The sequence below is a fragment of the Bidens hawaiensis genome, unplaced genomic scaffold, assembly GCF_021521415.1.
Source record: "Bidens hawaiensis isolate Kalapana, Puna unplaced genomic scaffold, B.hawaiensis_p1.1 tig00028764_1, whole genome shotgun sequence".
Lineage (NCBI taxonomy): Eukaryota > Viridiplantae > Streptophyta > Magnoliopsida > Asterales > Asteraceae > Bidens > Bidens hawaiensis.
Window position 1 is genome coordinate 86,912 of NW_027494711.1, and position 18,572 is coordinate 105,483.

Consider the following 18,572-nt stretch of genomic DNA (forward strand, 5'->3'; position numbering starts at 1 on the left):
CATACATGACGGTTAATAAAAATATATGTACTTTATAAGAATAAATCAGACATGAAATACAATTTTACAGACGATAGAGACAGCTACATACAAATAAATATTTGTAACGTTATTTTGCAGTATTAATGTTATATATACTCACAACATAATGTGTTATAACTCTAAAAAGAAGGATTTAATAACAATGAATGAGGAAGAATTTAGGTCCCCTTCCATATGTTAGATAAATCATGGTCTGACACTACTGAAATAATAATATGCCCCCACCACCACCACCACCACCACCACCACCACCACCACCACAGTCACTACACCAGTCAACCTCCACTCCACCTCCAACATTTACTACACAAATGCCAAATGATTCCCACCAATACCAACTTTATATTTCAATTATGAGAGAATATAACACCAAAAAATAACTAAGTTTATTTAGTATATTTTCTAATTTATATGTATTTTTCTTGAAGTTAAGTTTGTTTTCTCGTCCATGTAGTTTGATCAAATTATTACTTTGGTTTAAAAGCATCCATAACGTCATAATGTCCGGATGCAGCATGACCGCCACGGGCGCCACCCCATCTATCTCCTTTGTTTCTATTTCATATGCATTTTGAGTTATGATTTTTTATTAATCTTTTAAAAAAAAAATTGTCACAAATCATTCTCATCTTTTTCATTTTTGTTCCTATTAAATAAGGAAAAATTCCCCAAATGACCACTCAGAAGAGAGAGATTCCCATACTGACCCGTCATTTTGCTTAATTCCAGAAACAACCCGTCCCAAACCAATCACGACGATGAGTTTTGCTTGTCGAATGGTGAGATTGTTCGACCAATGACATGATGGCAAGTGGCTCTCAAATCTCATCTTCATAATTAGATTGGTCTCAACTCTCATTGATATTTGAGCTCAAATCTCATCTTGCAAAAAATATTTTGAGACCACGTGTCAGATTCTTATTGGTCGTTGAATCTCATTGTGAAAATGCAAATGGGATTTTGGGAGTTTAAAAAAATGTCATTTTTAGAACCTCTCGCCTGACAGGTTATTTTGTTTAATTCTTCCAATTAAATAAATATGAATATAGATGACGAACAATAACCAAATTTTGTAAGTGTGTCACTGATATCGTTCAATTTAAACACATAAGAAGAAAAAAAAATCAGTACTAATAACCTCTAGCTTGGTAAGGCTAAGGGTTAATTAGTTTCACTTAAGACATGGAGTAATATAATGGAGTAATATAGGAGTACCAAAAAAAGATATTAGCCCTTAAATAAAAACTAATTTGATTATAATAATTATTATTTTATTATATAAACAAGCTACAAACCACCATTGTATCATATATTATACCTTCTCATTTGACACAAGATGACAAGAGTTCAAGATTTGACCATCTAGACATTTCCATAAACAAATCTTTCTAACAAAATAAATAAACAAAAACAAACAATTTGTTTACTAATTATTTAATCGTTCTCGTTTAAACAAATAAAGACAAACAAACTATTTACATAACAGGACTATTGGATTGGGCCTGTTTGTTTGTGTTTAAAGTATGTGAAGCTGTTGGTGACAATGCAGGGGGTATAGTTGGTATTACAATGGATTGTAAATTATGTGTTGATAGATTATTAATAGGGTATACTTGGCTCACCTCTTCATTATTTTCATCTATGTAAACAACATCTTGCATTGTAAGTTGATGGTATTCCACTATTTCTCTTAAGAACCGGTTTTCTCTCGCGTAAACTGAATTCTCCTGGGCTAACCGCGCTTTCTCTACTAAAAGCGACTCCAGTTGGAGCCGTATCTGCAACATATATAAAAGTGTTTAATAACAGGCCCATTTGACGATATCAGTTATGTTTTATATTTCACGGTCAAATAGAAAGCAAAAGGTTATTAAAAAAGAAACGGGTCAAAGCTAATAAGGCTATGTGTAGCGGGCAAATTGTTTGGGCGAAATGGGGCGCGAACACCGCCCCCTGAGCGATTTTTGGGGCGAAATGGGGGGGGGGCTACAACTATTTGTCGCATGCAATATGTTTATGTTTAATATTATTATATATAGGCGTGTGTGATATATATATATATATGTATGTATGGATGTATGTATGTAAGGGGCTACAACACCATTACACCCCAAAAACGAAAACTCACTCTTTGCTGACGGGGCGCCACATGGCGCCAAACGCCCCAAATTGTAGCCCCTCCACTACACATAGCCTAACATTTTATCTACATATGCATATATGAACAATGGCATATGTATTATTGTATCTTGTGTGGCTAAAAATAGAATACTCTGTAAATTGTATGTACTGGTAACATGTAATTTTCTTGGGACAGGAAAGTAGTGGTTTGATGCTATAATATAAAATCTAGGTCACATGGTCACACGTGCTGAAGATGATGATGTCATTTTCAGATGAGGTGGAGATGCAGAATCCCATCACTGGTGGGGTAATTTTCAAAACATTTATGTAAGGTGACAAATCATATGTCAGGCAACAATTAACATGTTACTACAAAAGAACACTAAAATAAGATTTACATCTGTTTGAGAGTAGGAATGTCCGAAACTCGACCTGGACCAACAAAACTGTACCAGAACCCGACCAAACCAGACGAAAACCAGCTATGTTCATTTTGTTCTTGGGCGGTTGGGCCAAAATATTTTTAACCTTTTTACCACCGAGATTTTCTTTCAGTTCTGTTCTGTATTTTTTATAATATCATCCATTAAATGGTTCTCGGTTTGGGCAGGAAACAGACTAGAAACAAACTAGCTTTCATTCGGTTTGGTCTAAAACTTCTGGATTTCCAATTGGGCCCGGGCCCAATCCGGTTTAAGCCCAATGCACACCCTCAGATAATGCTAAGGAAATCAAACATACCAGATCATCATCTTCAGGGTTGTCTCCATCTCCAACTGTCTTCTCCCTGAGGCTTTTATTTTCCTCTTCTAACTGTGCACAACGCTCCTTTGCAAAAGCAAGATCCGCCTTCACGGTTTTAAGCTCCCGAAGTAGAAGCTTTGCTTTCGCAGCCATTGCCATGGAAACCTGTAGTGGAAACCGAAAAATATATCACGCATGTTACATATATTAAGCAAAATGATGCAACTTATTTTGAATATAGAAATCATGTTCCTAAATGCATTTGTCAACGGGTTTAAAAAAAATGGGTTCAGATCACAAGGAGTTCTAAGCAAAATGAATTCGGGTCAACGGGTTTGGCAAAATGGAATCAGGTAAAATAAATCGTTTTAGGAAAAATAAAAGTACCCACCCACCCCTACCACGGTTGTTGTGGCGGCGGTGGGGATGAAGGTGGCAGTGGTGCGTGTGCCAGTGGCAGCAGTGACGGGTGGAATGTCAATGGTGACTGGGGCGACGACAAGTAGGTGCATACAAAATATGATCATCAGTGGTGCCAACACATTTAGACCTTTTTAACAGTTGCCTGTTTTGACCCATTGACAAACTTAAGCTGATCCATTTTGACCGTATATAAAACTTAATTTTGCCCAAATTAACCCATTATTATAACGATGGGTCACGATTGCCACCTATAATATATAAACATGTGTTCATTACATAACCAGTCTTATATAAAGACATGTGAAAACCTCCTAATGCACTTTTACACAATTTTAGAAAGAGAGTGCGGAAAGCGGGTGCATAACCGTCTTATGTACTAAAGTGAAATCAAAAGTCTTTTGATTTAACCTTAGTACATATGACGGTTATGCACCCGCTTACTGCACTTTCTTTCTAAAATTGTGTAAAAGTGCATTATGTAATTCCCGTAGGTCTCTGCTTAAATTAAGTCATAGATGCCAATCGAGACATCAAGATCTAAGCATGCATGGCAGTATAGATGGCAAAATGAGCAGGGCTGCCAAGACGTATGACATGCCAAAATGGTTCGGGTAAAGACATGAAAATTTATAATAAATGCCCAAACGGGTCAAATAGAGTTGAGCTACTTGTAAACACTTCATGTCCGTATTTTAAAAAAATTATAAAATATTTAGCATGTTAAATATGATTGCTCAGACTACACTGCAACAATGTACAGTTTGGGGAGACAGTTTCGACACATTTCCTTTTTGGCTAATTATGTTGATTTGACCCATTTTTATGTATATGGATGGAAATTGCCACCTATACAAGACGGGTTTGAATGTAAACCAATGATGCATAGTTGAAACCTTACATCTCTTGATGCCTTCAATTGAATTTCTATATCTGTTTCTGTTTGGGGTTGAGTTTGAACGCGCAACTGCTGAAATTGCTTATTAATCCCAACAGTAGAAGATGCGGTCTGAGTCTCAGGGATGCCACTTTTTTTCTTTATATGTAGTTTGCGTGTTTCTTGAATAATGTCGGCTGTTCTGTTCTCCACAATTGTCTTGCCTTCCTGTTAAGAGTAAACAATAAACATGAATGATATGAACATTGAACGCCATATATAATATCAATATGATAGTTTATCAAAAATATGACACCGGAACTAAAAAAATACTGAATCTTTATAGCATTTCATACCTCAAGGGCATTACCAATGTAATTAAGAGATGATTGAATTACTCCTAAACCCTTTTGCAATCCAGGACTTTCTGGCTTTTGATAAACTTCTGACTTCTGATGCAGGCTAGAATTCTGAAAAAAGCACGTAATAATAAGAATCGTGCTATTAATTCATAAAGCACGTTCGTGTATAACCATTACCTGACTTCTTGTTTCTGCATCAGACATCTGCTGCCTCCTTCTTTCTGGTGTTTCATATTGTTGTGCCACGTCATCATCATCATCTTCAATAATGGATCTGGCTTTTCTAGCCAAAACACCCCAAAATCCACGCTTTGGTTTTTCCAAATTCTTCATTGATGTGTAATCATATTTCACAGAATCATCCTGTAACAGCATACACACTTATTAGCTCATTCTTTATTCTAAATATCAAGTAGCGCACAAAAACGGGTCTAACCCAAGGGCAAAAGGTGCATCGGTTTTCGTATGCGAGGCGCAAGGTTCTTATATAACATTTTATACATGTCATAGGTTTTTAGCATCCCCTACCAACAATTATCTATAAGTTAGCATTATACAAAACTTAGTATAAAAATAACCTAGATTTACAACCTAAATGTGTGATACATCATTCTGAAGCATACAAATGACCCGTGAACATAAGGTGCACGTCGTAGAGAGCTTTTTTTGTCTACAACTCATCTGCGCTCTTTGGACTTCACCACTTTGGTCACCTTGTGTAGGCAACACCGACAAGGCCATCACCTTGTGTTGTTTTGCACTACGGTGCACTTAAAAAAACGCTTTTTAAAACGAACACCTCATCAAAAGAGATTAACCAAGGAACCATTTGCAGATGCTCTAAACCTATATTATGTTCATCCATGTAATCTATCATTCTAACGGCATAACAGCATATCATATCTGAAATGATCTATTATTCTAAGAACATTAAACAAACACTTACATCTTATGACCTACACTAACCCTTACTCAAATCAATATTATCAACATAACAAATACAAGTATAATTATAATTATAATAATAATCAAGCATAACAGCAACCGAAAACCTTCGGAGCAGACGCCTGCGAAGCCCGAACCGAATCCGACTTCACACTCCTGGGCGAAATCGCCGGTTGACCATACGCCGACGAGAGAGCCGACTCACGGTTGGCCGCCGAAGAAGCTCTGATCGCCTTAGCCGCAAGCGACGGTGTTTCCTCTAAACCAGTGGACGAGTAACCGCTAGGGTTAGGGTTTCCAAATTGTTCAACAGACGTTGCAAAACCTTGACGTCTTCTATACGCCATAGAGGCAAACTTATTATTAATTACACCACACCGCAGAAGTCAACGGCGATTGGTAGATGTGAATTAGGTCAACGGCTAACTCCGGCTGTGTAAGGAGTATATTCCGGAGTGTGTGTGTAATAATAAGATTTCGAATGGTCAACCTTTTGAATGGAGTGTGTGTGTAATAACTATTAAGTGTTACGGGTTCGGGTCAGTTAAGTAGGATACACGAAATGTATGTATTGGTGTTTGTTTTGTTTCGTGTTTAAAATTTGAAATTTTTAGGGCAAATGAAAAAGGTAACTTTATATGTAAGGTAAGTAAATAAAAATTGTATTTACGTTATCGTATGGTGAGACTGTGTTGTCTTAACCGGACTCACGTTGACTTCAAAGTTTGGCTGGAGTGTTCCCTCGGGAAACCATACCACCGACTGCCACTTGACAGCCGTTGTGCCACCACAAGAGCAAAATTCTATGGCGTAACACACGGTGAGACGAAAACCTGGATGGGATCAAGTTTCGAACTGATAACATTTGTACAAGGCCTAACTCAAATCCTTCATTGTCAATATCCACCCAAATGTGACACAAGCAATGTTTTAAAAACCGGAATTTGACTTGTACCGGATTAGGCTAAAAAATGGTACAAACGGTTGAACCGGGATATACCGGAAGGTTCAACCGGTTAAATAGTTTACCTTATAATTTTCTATAAATATAACTTCAATCCAAAAATAACCCAAAAGTAAATGATTTCATAATAAAAAATAATCTAAAAATTAATCCATATTTAAAAAATAATACAAAAGCACTCAATTTTAAAACAATAGTCATAAAGTTTACACGTTTGAATGTTAATTGTTGGGTTAAAAGTAATTTTGAAAAAGTACGGGCCGCAAATATACAAAATTTCTCGGACTTGAAACCAATTTGCCGGTAAGGACCGGTATTTTAGAGAAAAAAACTCTCGGTACAATGTTCTAACAAACCAGCCAAAAATACCGGACTCAAAATCCCAGCCTGGTGTGCGAAATCCGGTTTAGCCAGTTCAACCGGCCGGTTTGAACTGGTTTTTCAAATATTGAACAAGTGAGTTTTTAAACTTGAGTCTTTACTGAATTTCTCGGACTTGAAACCAATTTGCCGGTAAGGACCGGTATTTTAGAGAAAAAAACTCTCGGTACAATGTTCTAACAAACCAGCCAAAAATACTGGACTCAAAATCCCAGCCTGGTGTGCGAAATCCGGTTTAGCCAGTTCAACCGGCCGGTTTGAACTGGTTTTTCAAATATTGAACAAGTGAGTTTTTAAACTTGAGTCTTTACTGAAGAACCCAAATTTCCTACCAATAGACCACACAAATGAAGGATTACTATTCTAAATTGTTAACTATAATAAAATATGTAAAAATGTGAAAAATACATGAATACAATAACAAACATAAGATCATTATTCAATTAGGATTCTCACCATTACACACGAAACCTAAACTATATTAGCATTCTAATTAAGACAAAATTGGTTTCTAATTGAGTTTATCGTGCGTAGAAATTTCGTACAAGTAAGTATGTCATGACTTTTAGTGAGTGTAAGAACCTATTACAGGAAGATATACGGTATCACATCAATATCATGCTAACTAACAAGATAAGGTAAATCACAACTTGTACGCAGTTAGAAGGTTTATCGTGATCTTTTTAGCCACGTAGCGGCGAATGGAAATTTCTCCAATAAGTGAAAATCGATGTTTAGCATGTGTTGATTTGAAAAATTGATTGGTAACATGTTCTTTTTACACACTTTAGCACTACTAATCTATAAGTTGTTCAATGTTTAATTAATTAAAAAGAAATTATTAAAGGGTTAAACTACAAAAATGTTATTAATCAAGTTACATCAAAGAAACTAAATTCATGTAAAATGAAATTTGTGTATGTATTATATTATATTATATTTTAGTTTATTAGATTAAAAACTGAAGAGTTAATGGTCATTTTCGTCCCTGTGGTTTGCCACTTTCACCACTTCAGTCTAAAGTTTGAAATTTTGTTAATTTTGTCCTCACAATTTTAAACATTGGCCAATTACGTCCCACAGTCTAACGCCATCCAACTATGCCGTTAGTTTTAGGGTATTTTCGTCTATTACACTTAACTAAATATTTTAATAAATAAATAAACATATTTTCTTATTCTCTTTCTTCTCCACCCCCACATCTCAAACCTCAATTTACAATAAACCACCTAAATCCACCACATCAGTTACAACAACCCATCTTCCATCTCACCTAAATCAAAAATGGGTTAACCCTCAATTTACCCTCACCCCCAATTCCACTGTTTCGATTGTCTTGATACAACTAGCAACAACAACGGGCTTGACGCACCTGTTCTTCTTCATGGCAAATCCGCCCTTAATCGGTTATCAGAATCCATAGAAGTAATATTATTAGAACCCTCCAGTTCATTCTTCAATACCAAGATTCCGGTGGCCGAGATTTGGGATTTTTGCCGGAAAACGAGTGGAAACCAATGAAAAAACGAGCACTCGCTGGCGTTTAATTTTGGGAAATTATGTGACGAAATCTTAGTTATTTGTGGTGGTGGTAACACGCGGTGCGGCTGATAGGTTGTGGTGGTCATAGGCAGTGGTTGTGGTGGTCATAAGTTGTCGTGGGTTGGTGGTGGCTTGATGGTGCCGACTACAGTTTGAGAGAAGAGACAGAGGAAGAGAATATATTCTTTTAGGTTATATATATATATAATTATTAAAATGTGTTTTATTAAATAAGTGGTTAAAATGACCAATATACCCTCGTATAAAAGAACAAAATACCATAAAACTAACGACATAATTGGATGCCGTTAATCGGTGGGACGTAATCGGCCAATGTTTAAAACTGTGAGGACAAAATTAACAAAATTTTAAACTTTGGACTGAAGTGGCGAAATAGCAAACCACAGGGACAAAAATGGCCATTAACTCAAAGTTGAATAAAAAGGAATTGGCTCTTTTTATATAACAAACTCAAATTTTGTATTCTCTCTTCGAGAATAAATTATCAAAGGGCCTTTGTCCCGATAGTAATAAAATACTGAATACTATTTTGTCTTTTTAAGTGACGAGGTTCAAGTTTTGTGATTGTTAAAAAAATACTCTCTCCGTCTCATTTTAAGTGTCCTAATTTGAATTTTCAAATCTTTCTTGTTTAATTTTGACTGACAATATTTTTGTTTGTGTTATATAATACTTGATGAAAATTATATCAATGTAAAATACATTTAAAACCCAATCCATTCATATATTTTACATCAAGTATTATATAACACAAACAAAAATATTGTCGGTCAAAGTTAAACAAGAAAGACTTGAAAAATCAAATTATAACACTTAAAATGGGACGGAGGGAGTATAACTTAAAAACTGAATTAGTGTGCTAATTGTCATTCTAAAATATGTGAATAAGTAGAATAGCAGACATGATTAAAAGACATTTAAAAACCATTTTTACCCAAACTAGCAGACATGAATAAAATACATTAAAGCCATTTTTAAGATAATTTTTTTTTGATTAAAATTGCATTTTGTTATCTATCGTTTATCTACTTTATATTTGAATATCTAACATAAAAATACAAAAAAATTTAATAAATTACGAGAAAGATCTCATCGAGACTGTGAAGATGGTTCTAGTATTATATATTATCCCGCATGGTGGTTTGTCTCGATGAAGCGCCTATGTTGCGCGTGGTGGTGAGTGTTCATCCGCGGGTTCTATGTATGACCTGCTATGGTCGTTAATAGTCAGTCGGAACGTGTTTGTTAGATACCGCGGTTCAAGTGATGGCGGAGTGATGCCATTGGCCTTAATTCCAGTATGCCACCAAATAGATGATGAGTAAGTGACGCGAATTTCATATCTTCCTGGCGGGACGCGGCATTTACTCATGTTATTTTGTAAAGCTGACATTTGAGAATAATATAATACAATAATGTATAAAGCTGACATTTAAGATAACATTTGTATGTTTACGACTTCTTTTGTATTAAATTAATTAATAGGTGCAGCTCTTGTTGTGAGTGACTAAATGCACATATATGTGAGTAATCTTCTTTCGAGAGTTTTCTGACCATCCAAATAAAGTAGATCTTGGTATTGTATGAGAAATTGTTTTCAAATCTAGGAATTTCAACCTTCAAACTCATTCTTTGAAGATATAATCAGATCTGGGAATCTTTGAACATATAATCAGATCCAAGGATTATAAATGTATTGTTTAGTTACAGATAAAGGTTTTCCCCAAAATTTGGTGGTTTTCTTTTTGTATACTTCCACATCTGAATGATGTGGAATTTTCTTGAGAGGAAAAAATCGTAGATCTAGAATATTTGACGAACATATCTGAGAATAGAGACGAAAATCAAAGAGTAATTCGTTGTCGTGTCTCACGGATGACGCCAAAGAAGAAACATGGAATGGATCTGGCTTGGATCCATGTTAATGTTCCTCGGCCTTCGAGATGAACGAACCGACTACTTCATCTTCTTCTCCGGTTGCTCAAGGTCTGCCATGTAAAAGTAGGGGAGTGGAAATGACTGCTAAAAGTTTCCTCTTATTTACAGACAAAAAAATGTGTTGGAGGCCTAGGGTCCAAAAAGGTCCTTCAAATGAATGATGAAGGCTCCTTATATAGGAACTCAATGGCTACCATAATGAAACCCTAACCTTTATTGGGCCAGACCCGGTTAAGAGTTACCTCCACAAACCTCCAGCCCAATTGGCCTAGTTAGTAGACAATAATAATGTAATAAATAAAAGGTCTTACCGGGTTTGACGTACCCTACAACTACACAAACGGTTCGGTTTGACTGTTCAGTAAAAACTTAAAATTTTATATACAAACTAGCGATTTTAAGTACTATTAAACGGAAAACACGACCTGTTTGGCGTTCCCCAAGACTGTCGCAAGAAATTACGGTAGGTTATCGTCAAACATAGAATGTTATATCACTCGAGAATCGGGATTGAATATCCTTAACTATACAGACAAATCAAAATCGATATCCACTAACCCAACCCGAACATGAATAACACAAGCAATGACTAATATATAATATAGAAAGTTTTATTTTAGGCTTATAATTTGATGGCTGCATCAAGATCATCAACTGTATTATTTTGCTGTGACCACAGTTGTGCATATCTACCACCTTTCGACAATAGAACTTCATGAGGACCTTGTTCAACTACGCGTCCTTTCTCCAAAACAATAATCTGAAACATCGAAAATATTATTTTTACCAAAATATTAACATATTTGAGTGTAACCGAAAAGAAAAATAATTTTATTCTGAGAAAAAAAAATGGGCTTGCCTCGTCACACTGCATTGCAGTTGTGAGTCTATGAGCAACAAAAACGGCTGTTCGGTTATTGGCGAGTGACCTCAATGCAGTCAGAATCTCTGCTTCAGTTGTGCTATCAAGTGCACTTGTTGCTTCATCACACAACCTTCGGAAAAACAACCAAAACAAAATCAAATGGGGGTTTAATAATTTTACTTTATTGAAATGAATAAAATAAGAAACTTACAATATAGGAGGAGCTTTCAAAAATGCACGAGCTAGTGCAACTCGTTGTTTCTCACCGCCACTAAGCTGCGTGATTAAACAAATGAAAATGTTATTTTATTGATTTACAAATGAAAAGACTTAAAATATATAAAAACCAAATCGAACTTACCTTAAGCCCACGTTCACCAACTAGAGTAGAATATTCTTGTGGGAAGTTCATTATAGTATCATGAATTGCTGCTTTTCGAGCAGCGTCGTACACCTGTTTGTAGTAAATCAGTTAGACATTAAGAAATCACCTTTATTTTATTATTATTTTTATAATATGACAGCATTTAACAAAGAAATGTGACATTAACCTCTTCAGGTGAGGCTGAAAGACGACCATAGTGAATGTTATGAAATATTGTATCATTGAACAATACCTGTGAAGAAAAGGTTGTATGAATTATATAAATAGCCCAAAATGTGAAAATCAATAAAAAGTAAAAAAAAAATAATAATACCGTATCTTGTGGGACCACACCAATATATTTTCTAAGGCTTTCGAGTGTAACTTTTCTTATATCCTGACCATCTACTCTCACCTGTCATGTAAAAATGTTACAATTAGAAATTATGAGCATGGTCTATATATATCCAACAAGAAAATCACAAAAAGCATGAACAAAAAAAAAAAGAAAAGAAAAGAAAACGTTGAAGAATGAGTTACCGTGCCAGAATTAGTGTCGAAGAATCTGAATATCATTCTAAGAATGGTTGATTTACCTGCACATAAATTAAACTTAGTACTTGTATATACATCATAATTCAAATAACTGACCAGAAGAGAAGTAGTACCACTGCCACTAGTTCCAACAATCGCCACACTTTTGCCAGATGGCACCACAAACGATATTCCATCAAGAATCTTCCTTTCTGGCAAATAACTAAAAACAAATGAAAACAAACTGCACGTCAGCAACTAAATCCACAAAACCACTATATTGTATGTTATATATCTACACACAAATGTAAATACTTGCCTGAAATGAACATTTTCAAATTCTATACTTCCTCCGCCTAGCTTTAAAGGCTTTGCATCATCAGCATCTCCAACTTCCGCTCTTTCCTATATAAATAGAAAGTTTAAGTCTTTAGTCTTTAATGAAACTAAAAAACTATTTATCAAGATCTAAAGATCATAAACATGCAAGAAAGAACCGAGTTCTACCTCAAGCAACTGAAACATGGATTTCATGTCCACAAGACTCTGAATAGTTTCACGATAAACACTTCCAAGAAAGTTGAGAGGAAGAGACAATTGGAACAGAAGTCCATTTATCATAACCTGTGTGTTTTCAAACATAGGATATACAATTTTTTTTATTAATAAATTGTGTTTTTGAGGAATATAGGTTGTAATAGTGAGACTATAAAAAAGGTATACCAGATCACCAACAGTCATTTGACCTTTCAATATGCCATTCGAAGCCAATACCATAGCTGATGAAAGAGCTATACTGAACACTAGACTTTGACCAAAGTTTAAAAATGCAAGACTTCGTTGCGTCTTCAATGCAGCATCTTCATACCCTGAAATACAACTTTAATTTAAAATAATGATATTCTACATATCATAACCGTGTATAACGAGACAAACTACTCACTCTGTAAATATTTATCATACTCCTCGGCTTCATAATGCTCGTTGTTAAAATACTTCACAGTCTGACCAAAAATACTATTAGCTTGTTTGAAAAATCATAAAGTAAAATGACGTTGCATATTATAATTGCGCACTAATAAGCAACAACATATATTTCAATTAGGAACTCACTAACCTCATAATTTATAAGTGAATCGATCGCTCTAGTGCTTGCATCGTTATCAGCTTTATTCATTACCTTCCTGAATTTAGTCCTCCACTAAAAAATTAAAATTGGAAACTTAAAATAAGTAATTATGTGATATCGAATAATTAAGCTCATATAATCAGCAAAGAGTAAACGGGCAGAGTAGAGAATATAGTTTTGATGCGCTTCTACTGTTTTTAAGTTGTAAAATTCAAATAACCAAATGTTGAGTATTCAAAAATTTATTTTTATAATAAATTACACAATGAAAAACACGTGTTTTCGTGAAAAAAAAATATCAGGATGTTTTGAGCATTAATAATTAGATTATTGCATACTTGTGTTATGGTTAATGTGAAGGCAACATATGCAACAAACGACAAAGAAGTAATCCATGCAAACTTTGGTCCAAATTTGTATGCCAGAATACTTGCTACCAAAGAAATCTGAAAACACAAGATGAATAATACAGAAGCAACCAATTATTAGAATAACAAAATTGGAATATAAACATGAATAATATGTAGGTATAACATTTAATACAATGAGTATAATAAAAGAGAACGAAAAAGATCACTCTAATACTGTGAGTACAACATTTAATACAATGAGTATAATAAAAGAGAACAAAAAAGATCACCTCTAATACTGTGGGTACAACATTAAACACCATGGCTCCAAGAATAAAATTGATAGCTCGGCTACCACGATCAATAATTCTGTTTAAAGCCCCTGTTTCTCGACTGCAAAAAAAAGGTTGATTATTAGCATTCTATAATCGCATAATATGAGTTTAGCTTAAGCAACACTATTTGACTTGGTCGTTTTTAAACACACCTTAGATGGTATCTTAGATCAAGCTCATGCAAATGCGCAAACACCTGTAATACACCGAGTATATAATTATTTCTACATAGGTAAGTGTGTATGTGTGTGTTGGGGGGGGGGGTGTCAGTATGATATTTACCTTCCTTGAAACCGATCTAATAGTCCGCAGCGCGACCTTTGAAAACACTGCAGTTCTCAACTCTGCATATGAACAAGAATAAGAGTGAAATTGAGGGCGATAAAGGTACCTCGTCTACAAGTTCTAGGGGTAATAAAGGTACTTTGTCTACAAATTCAAGGGGTAATAAAGGTACTTTGTCTACAACTTCTAGGCGTAGCAGTTTCCAACACGACACGAATAACCAGATTTTGGGTAAGCGTGTCTAACCCTTTTGAAAAACAGGTCATGTTCAGGTTGAGCTGTTAAATTAAATGGGCCGTGTTTGGACTTGTTTAACTCGTTTAATTAAACAAGCCGACCCGCCAACCAGATTAGCTAAACATGTCGACCAACTAGCCCGTTTATCACCTGTTTAACCCATTTTTTTACAAGCCACCAAACTCAATTAGTATGTTTACTAGATGGTGATCACCTGCCAACCCGACACAATTTAAATTTATTTTTTTATTTATTATCAAAATTTGATTTTTGGGTATAAAAATATAAAGACGACCACAAGCAATTACTTCATAATGAAGTACCGTTGAAAGCAGAAGCCCCTGACCGCGCAATACCATAACCAACCAACACAGCTGCAGGGCTCACAAAAACAGCTAGAGCCATTGGATTAGCGACTGCAAACTCGGTTAACGAACTAGGGTTTCCTGTGGCTGTTGTTAACCAATCAATCGCTAGCTTGAACAAGAATGGAACCTGAACATTCAGTACCTGATCTCACAAAAAATATGTAGTGTCTTTAGCCATAAAGAACCAATACAGTTGGCAAAATGTGAGTTGTGTAACGGGTCAAAGTTTGTAGCTTTTTGCAATGGGTCAAATCGGGCTGGATTGGGTTGACCCGTTTGACATGTCAAAGATAAAATAGAACCAAAATCATCAAGTTTCCAAATTTGACCCGTTAGAAATGAAATATAACCTGAATTGCTAAATGGGCTCAGTTACTCACCTTGGCTCCAACCAAGAAACCCAATGCAGTGAGTACTCGAAATCTAAACTCAATATTATCTTTCATCCATAAATATTTTGCTAGTGTACTAAGAATCTTTGTGTTGCTAATCTCCTCCGCTTTTGTAACAAGCTTCTTTTCATCTTTTTTATTATTCTTTGTGTCTTGTGCCCCACTTGATGTTGTTAACGAAGGAAACCCGTTCGTCACAGAATCCTGGTATGTACAGTTATATAAACACGCATCAGAAATGCCGATATTACCACATAGTACACACTTGCCTTAACAATTGTTTTTATAGCCAGGCTATTCAAAAGGGAGCTCAAAATCTATATAAACCATACAAATCTTAATTGTAATGTATACGCAAAACACAGTTTCTTGCGAGAACAAACTCACAAATAAGTCTTTTATTTTTCCAATTATAAAAACTTTTATTAATAAGAGATTGGTTGAATGCAATGTTTATCCATCTAATGCATACTGAAATTCAATAAAAAAATATATGAAAAAAAAAGTTATTTATTTATTAAACCTATATATGTGCAAGTCATGTGTACACATCATAGACATGACGTGTGCAATGCATATGTTATATTACCTACACATGACCTGATGACCTGCACATAGGGGTGCAAATGAGTTGAGAACTCGAGCTCAAATGAGTTGAGAACTCTTCAAGCTTTTTCGAGCTCAAGCAAGCCCAAGTCTCAAACAAAGCTTGCTTGGTTATCGAACCAGAGCTCGAGCCTTGTATAGGAAGCTCGTTTAGGCCCGTCAAACCTTAACAAGTCTTGTGTATTTTTTAAGCTTTACCTCTTTTGAACTTCTATATACTAATTTCACCTTCCAAAACCAAGCTCGAGCCGACTTTGGCTCGGTTAAGGTTTTTCTAAAAATATATAAAAATAATAATAATAAAAACAACGTGTATAAATTAATTAATTAATTAATAAAGCCCGACCTTTAAACGATGAGCTTGAAACAAGCCGAGCTCGAGCTCAAGCCTAGTCGTAAAAGTAGAAATTTTTAAAAAGGTAATGTAATCCAGTTTCTTTTTGTTTCAAGCAATAATTTAGTGTTAAGAAATCAACCTTTGTTGTTACAACTACAAAAGCATATAACTTAATGTTTTAAGCCTAAAGACACACAAGCATATATATATATATATATATATAAAACTTTTTGCACACATTCAAATTTAAATACTTAGCATCTCCTAGGCAGTCCGTAGTGGTGGGTGACAAAGGTCGATAAAGGGTTGTTGGGGGCGATAACACCGCCCCCGGGCTACAAAATGGGCGATTTTGGGCGGGGCAAGGTGCAGTTGTCGCCTGTGCTCTTGTTTGTTTTATTATTATTATTATATGTTTTTGTGTGATATATATATATATATATTAGGCTACAACACCATTACACCCCAAAAACAAAAACCTACACTTTGCTGACTGGGCGCCACATGGCGCAAAACGCCCAATTTTGTAACCCCTCCACTACACATAGCCTTATACATACATACTTTCATATACTATACATGTCTAATAAGCATTAAACACAATACAAAGTCTTACAGGTTTTTTCTGCTGTGGGGTTGAAGAAAAATCCGAAACAAACGCATTCAAATTCCGTAAAAACCGACCCGAACTCGTCGAACCGGTCCACCTGCGGACGGCCCATTGTTGTCCGGTGAAAACACGATTAGTCAAACTTCGCGAGCCGCTGATGAAACTAGTAGTAGCTCGAGGTTGGACCGAACGAGCAACAATATTATTATTATTATTATTATTACAGGTGTAGGTTGAACTGGTACTCATCATCATCTTGTTATTAGTGGTGGTGGTGGTTGTACGGAAGATGAGTCTAGTAGCCCTAATGCACCTTGTGGCCATGGTTGATTGCATGTTGGGTTTAATTTAACATTGGAGAGTCGTTGACTAGGAATTGAACACGTAGTTGAAAACACAAGCCCTAATTGAGTTGTTGAGGTAACGTAGTGAACAAGTTCGGTTTGTGGCGGCGGGTTTGTTTATTTGGTGGGTTTAAATCCCTTTTTATGTGTCACGTTTAATGTATGGAACCTGAAAGGTTGGTAGATTCACGAATCTGAATCTTGATGATGACTATCACCGATGATTCACATATATATGTATCTTGTTGAGTATCTATTTTCTATAAGTGTGTGAGTTTGTTGTTTATCTTTCTTTGTCGACAATGGTTTGACCGGTTTTTACGGGATTCTTGAGTAACCCGTAAGTTGTAAAAACTGCTAGTCGCTAATCGAGATTAATCGAAATTAATCGTATCAAAATTTAATGTAAAAATTTTGATTTTATATATACAGACACATTTTTATATGTAAATTTCAGTTTTATACATACATAAACACATTTTGGCCGAAATTAGGCTTGAATCTCACCGGAATCCGCTTATTTTGGCCGGAATCTCGCTGGAAATCGTCGATTATGACCGGATTTAACCATTGACCGATTAATTGACTGATTAGCCCAAAATCAATCAGTGAAGTCGGGACTAGCGAGTAATCGGGAATTGATCGGCGCCTAGTCGGGATTTTTGCAACAATGGTCGTAAATATAGATTTTAAAGAAACTAGACTAAGCTAGCCAAGTTCGACAAGATTGTTTGGGTTTTGACAAATTGGGCGGATTTTCATAATCATAAAATTATAGTATTACGTCTTTAAAATATCAATATCATAATAGATTCTAAAAAGACTTGATATTTTAAAATGTTCAGTATTGAAAAATTATATATATATATATATATATAGAGAGAGAGAGAGAGAATAATACTTACAAGCATGAAACTGTTAGATTACTATTCTAATATGCGTATTATAATCGTAGAAAAAATTATTTTAGCTTGTTACCAAAGTCACATAGATTAGAAAGTATGTGTTTATTAATATTTTGGCCAGTTTAGTTTACCAACTGATTCATATCACTCCTAACCGGCCTACCCAGCCGGTTTACCTAGATTTTGACGATTTGGTTGGTTTTAACGATTTATGAACATCATACTTTGTTCGTCTAAACATTAAGCTTTTCCTTCTATACATGAATCTACACACAATAACAATGCATAAGTAATCCTATAAGGCCTTTAAAAAAAAGAGGTAAACTTATATACAATCTAGTGTCACATTAGTTTAAATTGTTGTTACAAGAAAAAAAAAACTGATGAGTGAGTAGAATTTGATACACGAATTTTAGCTCAGACAAGTCATATTTTGTATTGGCCGCGTTCGTGTGGTCAAACCTCTTCATTCCCATCCTATGCATTTTCATCGAAACAGATTTACTTGCTTGGTTGAGTGACTTGAGTCTCTTGGTAATATTAGGGAATTT

General features: G+C 35.2%; 2 protein-coding genes across 2 annotated transcripts; both read right to left on the reverse strand.

The window, feature by feature from the left end:
• Positions 1-1,342: 1,342 nt before the first annotated feature.
• On the reverse strand, positions 1,343-5,952 carry LOC143577656 (uncharacterized). Its single transcript, XM_077061420.1, has 6 exons — positions 5,622-5,952; positions 4,747-4,932; positions 4,564-4,677; positions 4,232-4,435; positions 2,908-3,075; positions 1,343-1,820 (listed from the first exon to the last, which is right to left on the reverse strand). The coding sequence occupies exons 1-6, from the start codon at positions 5,859-5,861 to the stop codon at positions 1,518-1,520; spliced, it is 1,215 nt and encodes a 404-aa protein (XP_076917535.1). The 5' UTR covers positions 5,862-5,952; the 3' UTR covers positions 1,343-1,517.
• Positions 5,953-10,861: 4,909 nt separating this feature from the next.
• Positions 10,862-17,221, reverse strand: LOC143577657 (ABC transporter B family member 25, mitochondrial-like). Its single transcript, XM_077061422.1, has 20 exons — positions 16,779-17,221; positions 15,208-15,423; positions 14,783-14,969; positions 14,220-14,281; positions 14,090-14,133; positions 13,893-13,995; positions 13,591-13,698; positions 13,241-13,324; positions 13,067-13,127; positions 12,847-12,992; positions 12,631-12,747; positions 12,443-12,528; positions 12,258-12,346; positions 12,130-12,185; positions 11,924-12,004; positions 11,777-11,842; positions 11,587-11,679; positions 11,437-11,501; positions 11,220-11,355; positions 10,862-11,120 (listed from the first exon to the last, which is right to left on the reverse strand). Exons 1-20 carry the CDS (start codon positions 17,106-17,108, stop codon positions 10,983-10,985), a joined length of 2,268 nt encoding a protein of 755 aa, XP_076917537.1. The 5' UTR covers positions 17,109-17,221; the 3' UTR covers positions 10,862-10,982.
• Between the last annotated feature and the right edge of the window lie 1,351 nt (positions 17,222-18,572).

Excerpts from the sequence above, each read along its gene's own strand:
- LOC143577656 (XM_077061420.1), bottom strand. The coding sequence starts at position 5,861 with ATGGCGTATAGAAGACGTCAAGGTTTTGCAACGTCTGTTGAACAATTT. Across the intron at positions 3,076-4,231 it reads AATTGAAGGCATCAAGAGAT|GTTTCCATGGCAATGGCTGC; the intron begins GTAAGGTTTCAA and ends TTTCCACTACAG. Across the intron at positions 1,821-2,907 it reads ACCCTGAAGATGATGATCTG|ATACGGCTCCAACTGGAGTC; the intron begins GTATGTTTGATT and ends TATATGTTGCAG.
- LOC143577657 (XM_077061422.1), bottom strand. The coding sequence starts at position 17,108 with ATGCAATCAACCATGGCCACAAGGTGCATTAGGGCTACTAGACTCATC. Across the intron at positions 14,970-15,207 it reads GTTTCTTGGTTGGAGCCAAG|GTACTGAATGTTCAGGTTCC; the intron begins GTGAGTAACTGA and ends TTGTGAGATCAG. Across the intron at positions 12,748-12,846 it reads AAATGACTGTTGGTGATCTG|GTTATGATAAATGGACTTCT; the intron begins GTATACCTTTTT and ends GAAAACACACAG.